This window comes from Olea europaea, chromosome 1, assembly GCF_002742605.1.
Source record: "Olea europaea var. sylvestris chromosome 1, O_europaea_v1, whole genome shotgun sequence".
In the NCBI taxonomy this organism is placed as follows: Eukaryota; Viridiplantae; Streptophyta; class Magnoliopsida; order Lamiales; family Oleaceae; genus Olea; species Olea europaea.
Genome location: NC_036237.1, coordinates 24,373,626 through 24,387,999, shown reverse-complemented (window position 1 = coordinate 24,387,999; position 14,374 = coordinate 24,373,626). Strand labels below are relative to the sequence as shown.

At 36.9% G+C, this 14,374-nt stretch overlaps 2 protein-coding genes across 2 annotated transcripts; both read left to right on the top strand.

Moving 5' to 3' along the window:
• On the top strand, positions 1-4,780 carry LOC111398050 (protein ELC-like). The gene is made up of 2 exons (XM_023025009.1): positions 1-1,457; positions 4,516-4,780. Exon 1 carries the CDS (start codon positions 214-216, stop codon positions 1,423-1,425), a length of 1,212 nt encoding a protein of 403 aa, XP_022880777.1. The 5' UTR covers positions 1-213; the 3' UTR covers positions 1,426-1,457; positions 4,516-4,780.
• Positions 4,781-6,950: 2,170 nt separating this feature from the next.
• LOC111398041 (thaumatin-like protein) lies at positions 6,951-8,161 on the top strand. The gene is made up of 2 exons (XM_023025004.1): positions 6,951-7,185; positions 7,328-8,161. Exons 1-2 carry the CDS (start codon positions 7,128-7,130, stop codon positions 7,999-8,001), a joined length of 732 nt encoding a protein of 243 aa, XP_022880772.1. The 5' UTR covers positions 6,951-7,127; the 3' UTR covers positions 8,002-8,161.
• Positions 8,162-14,374: the final 6,213 nt, after the last annotated feature.

Here is a 14,374-nt window from a genome sequence, read left to right as displayed (position 1 = left end):
GACGCGTAAACCAAACCGGTCGTCCCCAATTTCCAGTTCCACGAATATTAAACCGGCCACCCAGTCGGGCGAGTCGATCATTATCAATTCGTTTTCAATTTCTTAACACTGTAATCCTCTCCTTCTCCAAGTAAATCGTCTTCATTAGATTTGAATAACCAGACGTATACATACACATATTGATACAGATTTTATTCCCCTTTTGCATATTCAATGGCTCAATACACGCAACAGTTCCTTAGTAGCGTCCTCTCGCAGCGGGGTCCGTCGGCGCTGCCGTACGCGGAGGATGTCAAGTGGTTAATCCGCCAGCACTTGGTTGGTCTCACGGAAGCATATCCCTCACTGCAGCCGAAGACCGCCACGTTTACGCACAACGACGGCCGCACGGTTAATCTTCTTCAGGCCGATGGAACGGTGCCGATGCTCTTCCAAGGTGTTACTTACAACATTCCGGTTGCGATCTGGCTCATGGAGTCATACCCCCGCCACGCGCCGCTAGTTTTTGTCAACCCCACCCGGGATATGATCATCAAACGCCCCCACGCTTTTGTTTCACCCAATGGTGTGGTTTCAATTCCGTATATTCAGAATTGGGTTTACCCAAGTTCTAATCTTGTTGAACTGGCTCGGAATTTGAGTCACTTTTTTGGCCGAGATCCGCCCCTTTATTCGCAACGCAAGCACTCAAACCCTAATCCTAGTCCTAATTATGCTAGTAATAACTTGTCCAGTGTAAATTCGTCTGTGGGGTCTGCTGCGGCACGGCCAGCAATTCCTCCTAGGGTCTATTCGCCTTCACCTACTCCAACTCCACCTTATGGGAGTGGGAGTGCTTATGGGTCAGGAAGGATAATGGAGGATCCGGCTGAGGTTTTTAAGAAAAATGCTATAAATAAGCTTGTGGAGAGCTTGAATGGCGATATTAGGGAGTTGAGGAAGACAAGGGAGGCAGAAATGGAAGGATTGTTTAGTGCACAAGCAGTATTGAGGAAGCGTGAGGAGGAGTTAGCAAAAGGATTGAAAGAAATGCAGGATGAAAAGGAAGGTTTGGAGCAGCAATTGCAGATGGTTTTGATGAATTCTGATGTTTTGGAAGGATGGTTGAGGGAGAATGAAGAGAAAATGGGGAAAAAGGAAATTAATGGCTTGGATGTGGACGACGCATTAGAGCCTTGCGATGCCCTTTCAAAACAGATGCTGGATTGCACAGCATCTGATTTGGCTGTGGAGGACGTGATTTATGCACTAGATAAAGCGGCCCAAGAAGGGGCGATACCATTTGATCACTACTTGAGGAATGTGAGGCTCTTGTCACGGGAGCAGTTTTTTCATCGAGCCACAGCTTCGAAAGTCAGGGCTGTTCAGATGCAGGCTCAGGTTGCTAGTATGGCTTCCAGGGCATCACCACAATATGCAATCTGATGGTCTAGTCTCTGTATAAGCTCATTCATCAGGTGTGCCATGGAGAGTTATTATATACAGTCTTTAATGCTCAGCTCTATGTATACATTTCATTGTTGTGTTGCACGTTGGTAGAAATCAATATGTTCTTCATTGGTTTGTAAGAATAGCAAGTTTAAATAAATTCTAATATGATGTTTTTCCTAGAAGTGTTCTTTTGTTGAACTTCCTTGTTTGCAGTTAAATCATATAAAAATTGAATTATGGAATTTTAAATTTTTATCATTTGATTTCATCATTATAGTGATTGAATATGCTGCCATATGAGATAGCATCTGAAGTATTTTAAGTTTCAGGTTCAACCTTGTTTAGGGACTACGAAATTTTATGCAGTCACGCAAATTCTCAATAAAAAAAAAAAGGCAGAAATTAGTCCTATTTACTTGTTTAATGATATTAGATAAGGAATAATATTTCTTTAGATAGGCGTGCAGGCAATTAGTCTAGAATAGTCAAATGCGACTTAGTTTGTTTTGATTTTATTTCTTTTTGTCATGGTTTCTGTTGGCTATAGAAGAAAGAACGTCCTTATCCCAATGTATATATTATTCAGGTTCAACTCCATTGGTTTCACCCTCTTGAATGTATAACTAACTATTTGTTTTCTTTCTCGGTGCTCTGGGATGTCATATTATCACTTGAATAGGACAATTTGGGGATTGTCAACATGTAGCTGTAGACATGCTTTTAAAGTAAATGAGCATTAAGGTTAGACTTGGGCCTCTCTTGGTTGATGACAAAGATTTATTTTGGGCTAGAAATATTAGTGACACAAAATTGAGATGACATGATTATCTTATCATCCCAATTGAAAGATTGGCTTTGTATATGGTTGTTTAGATTTTCTACATGCACTTGTTATGGATATCAAATTAGTACTGATTTTCTATATTTAGGTTTACGAAAATGACTGTACTTGTTTTATTGCTCTTGTGGGGAGGTAGTTTACAAAGAGTGCATTCTAAAGATGCTCGTTTGATCACCCCCAAATATCTCCAAATTTATGCATGCTAGCCGGATATTTTTCTTGCTGCACATGGTCGGAACGTTCTTATTTTCTATTTTTATTTTCTTTTAGCTTAAGATCTGTTCTGAATTTCCAATTTTAGCTTATGTGAAATGTGTGCTACTTCTTGGTCGTTGATTGAAATTTAAGTTTGGAACTGTGCTACATATTTGCATGGGCCTTGGTTTCATTCAAGGAATCTCTTATAGCTTAATTAGCATTTGGATTTTGGTAATAGTTCCTTGTTGAACTCATTTATACCCTTTCTATTGACTAATTGATTAGGATATGCATAATGGGGATTGCAGAAGATAGTGGGAAAGCTGTTCCATAACTCAAAATGAATTGACTATATGATAATGTGATTTGTCTTTTCATTTTTTAGTATAATTGTGCTGGGAATTTATTCTTTAAACTGTGAAGGATATTAGCTGTTACATATCTTTGAAATTTATTGTTTACATATTTGTTGCACACATCTCTAATGTGATATTGTATGATGGAATGTGGTTGAAATTTTGGATGCATTAGATTTTTGAGAGTAATCACACACATTGCAATGAGAAGGTTAACACTTCTGATCTATCACATTTCCTTAACTCCCTTCAGTTCCCTGTCACTCTTCCATGTTGCAAACACTGTAAGAGTATCTGTGTGTCTGTAAGGTCTTTAAATTTTCTCTTGAGCATGTTATTGATATCATTGCTTTAGAAACTTGTCTGAGGCTTGTGCTACCCAACCCCACGTGAGACTTCCATTAAGCAACTCTAGAGCTTATGCCTTGTGTGCCATTTGTCAAGGTTTACACCTCTATTTATTTAGTCTTACATCTTAAGACTAAGCCTTAGAACGTTTATGGTGGGCGCTTGTTTTTCTAGCCTTTTTGTGCTTTTATTGTTGGCTTTGGACCTTTTTAGCTATTTGAAGCATCAGGGCTGCTGTAGTGTGCTCCATTGTCTTGCCATTTTTTGGGGTATTAATTATTGGCCTCAGCTTTTTAAGCTATTTTTCCTTTTTGTGTTTTGTGGGCTAAATGTTTTATTATTATTATTATTATTTTTTGCCTTCACATGGAAGGGGAAGGTGAAGCCACAGTTACAAGTGAATAATGATAACAAAGAATACGAAGACACACATAATGAGGAGTAGGATGATAAATCAATTATGTTTTGAGGATTTCCTTAAAAATTGTATTAGTATTGATGATATTGGCAATTTCTACTTCTGGTATTATATTAAAATATTTCATAAATGTTTACTACATTTTAAACTTATTAATTTCATTATTGATTTACATTTTATGTTGTTTGCAAGTTACACTTTTAAATTTTGTTTATTATAGATTTGCAGATAATTTTATAGATTATTATGAACATATTTTTGTATTTTTCCGTTGTTTTGAATGATTTTATTGGTTTGTGTTAAGGCTTACCCTTTGCCTCAGTGGTAACACACTTTTGTACCCGTTTGATCCTACTTTTAGACATTGATGATATCAAAGTAGTACTGATTTTCTGTTGATTATTGGAATATGATCGTCTTTAGTTGACTTTATTGAAAAAGTAGTCAATTTTCTCCCTAATATCTATACTTTTATGCATCCTGGCTAGATAGTTTTCTAGCTGGACATTATTTGAACACATCTTATATTTTTGTTCTTCTTCTAGGTTAAAATTTGTCTTGAACTTTCACTTTTAACTTGTTAAACACACGCTATCTTCTGATCATTGTTCGAAATAATTGTTATGGTTACATTATAGGAATTTCTGATGGCTCGGTTAACTGTTGGGTTTTGGTAAGAATTCCTTGTTATCATCGTCTATACTTTTCTATGGACAAATAAGTTAGGATGCACATAATGGGGATTGCTGAAGATAGTGGGATTTGTCTTGTAACTTTTTTTGGGTATTATTCTGTAGGAGAAGTATTTATTAAACTTGAATGATCTCAACTGTTGGTGCTATATGAAGTTCATTTTTTGCATGTTTTGTGCTTTGCCGTTGGTCAATGTGGTATCTGACGAGGAAACTTGGTTTGATATTTAGGTGCATTGGACTTTCGAGATCTACACCCATGAAGCACTATAGAATGTCAAGCCATTTTTTCCTTTTGGATTTAAAGGTTAATTCCATGTTTTCTATGTGTATTTATTGCTCACAGTTAATGATGTTCAATGTACATCGCGAGCAAAATAGAAAATCTAATCACTTGGGTATTAGCAGATCTCCAATGCACATAGATTCCTCATCATCACTTATTGTAAAATTATGTAAGTGATTTTATGTAAAATAATCGAAAAGTTTGATGGCTTCTTAGACTTAAATAATGTACTTATATGGGGTTTTGCTATTTGTACACAAGGTTTGACACCTCGGTGTACAGTCCCCCTCACCATAGGGGCGCCTGCGACCAAAAGGGAATTACTTCGTCAGAGTTTAATGCGTACAATTTAAGTCTAGTCCATAATTTGAGTTGGGTTAAGGGTTTGGGATGGAAAGAGAGCTCTGCCTTCTCAATGGTATTGGAAGATCTACAGAACATGGCTTCAAACTTATAATGATCCTGGTATTGGTAAGTCATAGGTCAAAGTTGCTCTTTGTCCTCTGCCAATATTGGCTTGTACGAAAGACATTTGGTAGTGTAAGGAATAAAATTTGAAGATAGCTTAGGTGAGAAAAGTTTGGCCTTTTAAGCAATTTTTTATTTTTTCTTATTATTATTTTTTTAAGGAGAAAAGATACAATAAAATTTTACTTTTGCTTTTTATAGGCCAATACCAAGAGTGGTTGCTTTTTATCGACCAATACGGAGGAGATAGCTTTTTGCCTACATGATTATTGCTCAAAAGATAAATGAATATAAGTATCATAATGTGACAGGCTTAATTATGTAATACATTAATTATATGTATCATTTATTGCCAATTAGATCAGTATTATAACACTAGTGGTGTTGAAAAGAATTACTCAAAATAGATTGGTCCACATCAATACCAAGAGTGCTCTACGTGACATTGACGATAAAAAAGATAAATTAATGTAATTTAAATAAGAAAATAGTTGGACTAGGACCTTAATTTATGCAAAGTCTTTTATTAATATTCCCAATAAGATGATGGCTCCAACGCCTTTTCGAAAAGTAGTGTACGCCAAAACCTATTGGTATTCACTTTCTGTATCCATTTATTCCTTAATTGCATAACTTTACAATTGCGTTGAATCATTGCTAGGTGGACTCCGGAGTTTGATTTGCTTTTGGTTGCTACGTTATTGCCCCTTTGTACAATGTGATTTGCTTTTGGTTGCTATGTTATTGCCCCTTTGTACAATGCAACTCTTACGATGGAATTAAAGGGTAAACAATCAAAAAGATTTGCAATTTATGTTCGATTGTGGCAATTATGAACTCTTGAGAGAATCGATGATTGTATCAAAGATGCAGTGCTTGTACATCTGAAAATACTTAATTGGCTAGTTGTAAATAGCCAAGAGCTATGGAACAAAGGATTATCTTGGACCTACACCGAGATATTGACATTGATTTTCAAATTTCGAACATAACAAATTCTGATACGATGAGATAGAAATAAAGATAGTGAAAACGGTCAAAGCGAGACAATTTATCTACTCTTAACGATCAAAACGAGCCCATTTATATTGAATTCGTTAATTTAACATGTTATTACTTATTGTTCCTTTCTATTTTTATTTAGAACGTGTTTGATTGACTTTATTTCTATGAAAAATGTTTTTTTTTCCATTCAAATTCTTACTTTTGAAATGTTTGATTAATAATTTTTTTAAAATTCTTGGTCATATGACCATATTTTCCTAAAACATAAGGAAAATATTTTCTTTAGGAAGGGGTGCTTTTTATTTTTTAGATAATTCATTTTCTCTCATCCAGCCACCAATAAAAAGTGGTCAAGTATAATATTTTCTACGTCAAAAATTAAATCAATAAAACACATTTAATTAATAATTTTTATACAAATAAGTTTTAGACAATTGAATTGCCTATAATTCATTCTCTCCAAGTAAATTTTATATTCGTAATCAAATTCACCCTTAAAGTTTTAAGGCCCCGTTTGGCCCCCTTTAAAACTCTTCAATTTAATTTAATTTTTTCTCTCTTCTACTTTTAACCACACAATCTTAAAAAAAAAAAAAATATTCCCCCATTATAAATTCAAATAATGAGGGCAAACGAGGGCTAAATCTCCTCTAAATGATTGATTTTTCGAACAAAAAAGTCCAAACGATAGAATTAGGTAACACGGACTCAAGACTTGTAATACAAAGATTCATATTGGGTTTTACTGTACGTCTCATCTAAGTACACATAACTTCGGAGTTCGAGCGGGTCACAAGAATTTTTACGCTTTCTTTCGAACCCCTCTTATTGATATGAGCTGGCTTCCTAGGAGCTTGTATGGTAGTAGGATTGAACCACAAGAAACGGGCAGTTATAATTATCTCTCTCCAGTGTAAATCGTGTCTCCTAGAAAAGTGGGACATGGCAAAAATGGATTGTGATCGCCCTCCCCTTTACAAATCATCCTCTTCTCCATGTCTACACCCATCCTAAGCTCTATTTAACCTCTCCTACTGCAAAACGCTGCAACCTCATTCCCTTAACCCCTATTTCCATCTTCATAATGCCAACGTTTTTGCATCTATTCTTCCTCTATTTGTGCACTGTTTTCTATTCTTCAGGTTCTGTGTGTGTGTGTGGAATGTACATAATGATCAGTTGGGACATAGAAACTATTTGCTTTGCTCTTTTATCTGTATTCTTCTTGAAAGAAACCAATTTTCCTGTCATGTTTTGAGATTTTCTAATTGTTTCTGCTTGCAGATGGAACCCAACTGATTGTAGTGAACAACTGCAAGGAGCATATATGGCCTGGAGTTCTTGCCACCGCTGGCCACCAAACTCTTCGAGATGGCGGTTTTCATCTCTACTCCGGCGAACAAGTCATCCTCGACGTCCCCGAAAGGTGGTCGGGAAGATTATGGGGTAGAAGGGGCTGCTGTTTCGACAAAAACGGTAGAGGCTCATGCCAAACAGGCGATTGCGCGGGGAAACTACATTGCATGGGCACTGGCGGAGTACCTCCTGCTACAGTTGTAGAAATGACTCTAGGAACCCCAACAAATCCAATACATTACTATGACGTGAGTTTAGTCGACGGTTTTAACCTTCCCGTCTCGATGATCCCGATAGGTGGTGGCGTCGGGTGCGGCGTGGCAGCGTGTGAGGCTGATGTGAACGTTTGTTGCCCATCAAATTTGGTGGTGACGAAAGAAGGGAAGGTGGTGGGATGCCGGAGTGCCTGTTTGGCCACCGGGGAAGCTAAATACTGTTGTACAGGGGAATTTGCCAATCCGAACACTTGCAAGCCTACAGCTTTCGCGCATCTATTTAAGGCCATTTGTCCCCGGGCTTATAGCTATCCGTATGATGAGTCGACTGGACTTAAGAAATGTAGAGCACAGCAATATGTTGTCACCTTCTGCCCTCCCAATTAACGGATAAAGGTAGATTGAACAGTACTCGAAAGTTTAAAGGAAGAAAAAGAGATTAAAATCTCTTGTATTGTATTGTTCGGTCCTTCCTAATTCTATGTACCTAACGTGCCTTTGATGTTTATAAAGTGTTGATTTCGTAATCTGGTTCATTTATGGCAAAGATTGTCGGAGAAATTACCTCTTCTTGGGCTTGAACTTGTGATTAGCACTGTTTTTTACTTCACTTTTGTTTCATTGAAGCATACTTCAATTTCAATTGACAAATTCTTGCTTTGATGTTTAATCTTATGGCTCAGGATTTGCTTGACACAGAATTTTAATAGCTATGGATATATCTAACGATAATTTGGTGGTCAATGATTTTGATAGAACATCAATTTTGGGATTTAAGCACGTAATGGAGTCACAAAAAATGATTTAGTCAGCTCCAAATTTATCGAAAAAAATGTTTATTTTTTGTTATAAGCAATAAGAATCCATTATCACTGAAAGATGAACATAAAACAAGATTTGCAAAGACTAACACCGGTCTTGAAATCTGAACAAATTGAATTGCTCATTTGAACTTTACGCTTGTTTGACGCTTAAGGTACATATTAGGGAAGATAAATTATTCTATTTAAAGAAGCAGAAAAGAAGTAAATTATCTATCCACACACATTAGAAGAAATTACAGTAAGCATCATTACATTACACTTTCCTCCTCCTAGCACCCTCAACTTGTACAGTAATTCCTATCTCCTTTGAAGGGACATCAGGTATGTTCACCACCAGAACTTTACTAATCTGATTCTAGTTATATCCTTGATCTAACAATTTACAACTTTAGGTACAACCAACATGATATATTTTAAATTAGCTCAATCCAGCTGAAACATGGAAGGAATCAAAGTCTGACATGAAAACGAAACACGACTCTCACTAGTCTCGGTTAGCTGTACACTTTCAGTCCCTATGAATTCAAGCAGAAGATGAAGTCTGGATGCCGATCCTCTTTTCTGCAAGAGATGCAAATAAACATTTCCAATATCAAAAACTATGTTTTATCAAGAAGAGGGGAAGCATCAAAACTATATTGACTTTGCTTCCTAGCTTGTCATTACAAATTGATCCTGTGAGCTTGATGATATTTCAACATTTTGAAATTAATAAATACAGCAAAAACAGTGAATTTTAGCAGAAATTAGTACAATGAGGATGATTCTTCTAGTGTATTAGCAGGCAGCAAGAGTAGAAGGATACCTCCAGTAGCAGCAAGTCTCACTAAACAGGCAACAATATGCTTTCCATACATATACTTCTAGAGAGCACCTAAATGAACCCTCATTCGGTTAAGGATCAGATCAAGTTGCTGATCATCACAAGTATCCAGCATCTTTTGTACAACGTAGTTTGCAAACTGATCATTCATCATTACCTGATTCCAACAAGAATATGTCCCCTTCACAGCAAGTATTTCGAAAAAAACATCAATTTTTAAAACCGTGACTAAGTGATAAGATATCATAATAAAGTATGTGAATGTTCCTCTCGCCAATATACCCCATCCTTACCCCTGCAGCAAGCAAACACTCCCCACCCTCTCCAATAAATAAATAAATATAATCATTCAGATGGAATATTATTTATTCACAATCAATTTTACGGCTGAAATCCTTACGAAAACAAGAAAAAGAGAACGCAGCCATTCAAATGAAGGTGGACAAAGTTTCAAAGATCAAGTAGAAAAAAAAAATCATGTATAACCAATTAGAAGTGGAAGCCAAAAGAGATTCAAACCTTGAAAGATAAAGGAGGAGAAGAATTAATTCATGTTCAGGATAAAAAAAGCATCTAAATAAATCTGGACTTATGCTATAGTTTATCATTGATAAATCACCTAAATAACTTGATGCGGCTCATTTTCATCAGTGCTGCCAAGAATCTCATTTACCAGAGTCTGACGTTCTCCAGGAGTTCCAAACGATAAGCATTTCTCTACAACATTTGACGCATACTTTTGCTGGCTCATTGGAACAATCTGCTCAATTTAATGATTAATTATAGCTGATCGCTCCTGTGGATTCCCGTGTTCCAGTACATGCTGATATAATACATGGCAACATCGAATGAATAGGTTTAACAAATGCTACAAATCAAGAAATAAGACTGGCTCCAATACGGATAAAAGCTTGTCAGGTACCAAGATGATATAGAAAGACAACTGGATTATTTAAACGTACATTGTCCCTTAAACTTCACACTTCCAAGAAAACATATTTCATGACACAAGCTTCCTGGAGATATTGCAAACATGCAAACAGATTATAAAATCTCGTCCATCACTATGATCTGTGTTTGGGGTTTGTGGCAGTGCTCCAGGACTCTTGGAAAAAAGACCAAGTTATAATGGAAGTAAACAAATCTTTCCATTGGTATTCCAAATTATAAACCTATATGACATATTTGGTAAGATAGACTGGATAATGTTTAAAAAAAGATAGTTAAAATTTTGACCGTTGTATCATACAATCATGTTCATAGGCGTTCACCAAACACGTCAATAGTATATATTGCAGCTAGTTTCTTTACCTGTACCACACAACAGCCATATGGATGAGTGGACCTTGTCACAATTTGATAGTAAAATGTTGTAACAATAAACTCAATGACACTTTCAGTAACACATTCAATACATTTTATAGTATGACATGATTCCCATTCTGATCGCGTACACAGAGCATTACATGACCATCAAGCTCTGCAACAATTCTAGTCTGCTTGTCCAACTCAATAATTTCAGTAGCCTTGATATTTTAAAAGATAAGCCAAATCCATCAAGCATCAAGGACTCTGTTACATCTTTGTATACTATTACGTGCATACTATTAAATGCAATAACATTTTTCACATGCTAAAAGAAGCAATTTCACATTCTACAGTTTAATCTTGATTAGCATATGACTCAACCAAGAAAAAGAAGAAGTTTGGTATGAAAACCTGCTTTAAGACCAAAAGGCCAAATATCAAAATTGACACACCGCCTAAAACTTTATAAAGCAGATATATTTATGATTGTCCAGGTATGGTGATACTTGTATGCTAGCTATTCTTACACCCATTTTCTCACAGCTCTACTCAGGCTACTCCATGACTAAATATAATAAAAATAAAAGTAAAATAATGAGAAAATACTAAAGCGGAAACGTTTTAGAATACGTATAAATTAGTAGCATTCTTCAGGTAATTGGACTAACATATGATTCTCCTATAAATTGATACATAGCTAACCATAGACATTGAATGTATGTCATTGGTCACTATGTAAGAACCACTAATTCCAGAAAGTTAAGAAGTGCAAAATGCAGGGTTTAGACGCACCTCGATGACTCCCAGAATTTCCACAATAAAATACAGCATATAAATTATCGACTATGGATGTGAAGTGTACAAGACAGAGAATAGAGACAGGATTTTGCACACTTACAACACACGTTATAGACATCATAAGTTCGATGCAAGATTTAAATTAACTTCTGGATTACTCGGCAACCACACATTTGGAGGCTACATACCCAGTTAGATGCTCAGTCAATTGTCTAATCTGGGATGCACTTCCATGTTCAAAAAGCTGAAAAAAGAACAAGAACCGGAAAATATGATGAACTCTCATGTCATGCCAATTAATGTATACAGATACATTACAACACATGAATATCTCAAAATATGAATAGAATATCAGATATGAGAGTCTTAAATTTCACACCTTCTGGTCACATAGTTACGGAACACATCAGTCATCAGGGAAAGTCTGTGGGGCATAATTTCATGGAAGACCATGTTCTTCTCTTGTGCACTGGCTGTTTCAAGTTATTGTTGGATAAACTGATTTCCATACCTGACCACACTGCAAAGAAAAGTTTCAAAATAAACTTTTGTAAGTTTTTATAGTTGGGCAAAATAAAGTCGAAAGTCCTTTGCTGAATTATATGCATGAACTCAGCAACATGACCGGCAATCTCTCTAAGCTCAAAAAACTTAGTTTTGTTGCTCTTGAACTCATAAAACAAAGAAGATGAAAAACTTTCCTCCAAATACATTCCATAAAACTGCCAGGTATATTCCTTAACCCTGAAGAAAAATGCAAGATCTGTTCCTCATGCATGACAGGACTAATAGATCTGAAAGGGAGATTAGGGATAACTGGGTCCTCTGTTGGGCTTCCAATCCCTCGATAAATCTTGATTCCGGGCTCAGAAAATAATTAAACGAACACCGGTTTACCTTGACTCGACCCGAGACTTTCGCCTTCACTTTAGACTGCACAAACTCTCTCAAACCCCAGAGAAGGGTGGTGGTATTAGCAATCCACAAAGATATGGAGAGGAAGAAGAAGATATCACAATGATTAAATCTCACTCACAACCTCACATGACTTCCCTCTCTCTCTCGGCTGGCTCTCTTCTCTCAACTCTCCTCTCCATTGCTACAACTGTTGGAATTAATTGAATTTGATTGGGTTTAAAATATTAAATGTAATATTTAATGATGTGGGCCATTGCAATTAATTTGGGTGAATTGGAAAAGTCTCTAATATAGGCCCATATGTTGATAAGCCCATTTTAAGTGTTTTTTATATGGAAAGGAGTCCCACATTGAAAGTTTACAAGAAAATAATCTTGTTTATATAGTGGGTTGTGTGAATAATATATAATTTAATAAGTTACCTACCACTTGGCTAACTTTAGCTAGCCAAAGGCTAGTCACCACTAGAGTGGTGCTTCGCACCACTCGCACCGCTCCCCGGACCCGGTCCCGGCCCCGATCTCGGCACGCGCACGTCGCAAAGTACGCATTGGGCGCTTTAGAGGTGCACTTGGCACTTCGCACGTACGCATCGTGGCAAGGAGCTGGGAAGCCTTATAGTTTTCGAAAATGGACTCGTGGTTCGATGACGTGGCAGCGCAAGGCTCGGTGATTTGGCATTCTAGGTGGCGCACGTATGGTAGGTCGCGTCCCTTCGTCTTGCGTGGCGGTTAGATGTACGCGTGGCATCCGCATGGCTGTGACTGTTCAGAAATTGGTGAATAGACATGATGAATGGACACTTCACTTCATGGTTCAATCTGAGCCGTCAGATCATGAAAATAGTGCGATCCAATGGCTAAGACGAATCAGACCAAGTGGTGCACCAATTCCTGAAATGTCACGTACCTGTTCCATGAAATACTTCAATCTCTATAAATAGAGACCCCCAGATTCGTTTTTTGATACACCAAATCAATTACGAATTCAATTGATTTCTAAATTCTTCTCTCTCCATATTCTGCTCTAAAAATTCTCTTATATTTCCATAGTTATTCCGTTCGAGTACGATCTTTCATTGGTTCGACCGACAAGGTTAGTATTGTGCAGTATCGACTTTGGAAGGAGCGTTGTATCTTGGGAGACAGACGTCCATAATCCCGTTTGCACTTCATTGGGGGACGAAATCTGTCTTAAGGAGATTTGCTTATTTTATTGGCATACCTCGCTTCATTTACTATTTTCTATTTTCTGCTTATTTTATTTGTTCTTTTGATTGCGTTAGTCGATTTTCCGACAACAACAACACACACACACCAAAAACGACTGGGAGATAGATACATATATATAGGTTAGTTTAGGTCACCAAATATGGGTCAAGAGATCTCTAAGTGGACTGTCATATAACCTAAACTAATGGGCCAATTTCCAACTCTATATTAATCACTAAATGGTCAACTAACCAAATAATCATCCAACCCAAACCCGAGCCATCCAAAAGTGTAGTTCGTCTCCGAGTCGAACCAAGTCCATGGTGTCGATAAATAATCCGATAACTATTTTAAATCATCGTCTGGATTATTGTGTATCAAAAAATCCAACAATCTCCACCTTGATGCCAAATAATCCGCAAGCAACCATAACACACAGTTTATACTTGCACAATCAAGATAATCCAATAAAATTAGAATAACAGACCTTACCTCGTGTTTCGAACCGAAACACATACCATACTTGCTCCATGTACTCACCAGAGCTAAGGTTAAGAACACCCAAGTAGAAACAAGTATTCACAATGAACAAACAATCATGCGATGAAGATATATGTAGGATAACGCACACACATCTTTTCAAAACCACGTTCACACAGAACCACAGAATAACACCTAGTTAATCAGCACACGGTCAAACACATATACAACAAATGCATAAATGATCCCATGAAAGATCTCACTACCTTCTCCTATCCCATTTCGTGTTATTCCCACCTCGAGAACACATATATCCTCTCATCGCCCACTATGCTCACTAAACCAATCACTCAACTCATGTCTAACTGGCAAGTCACAATAGATCCTAAGCTCTCGGG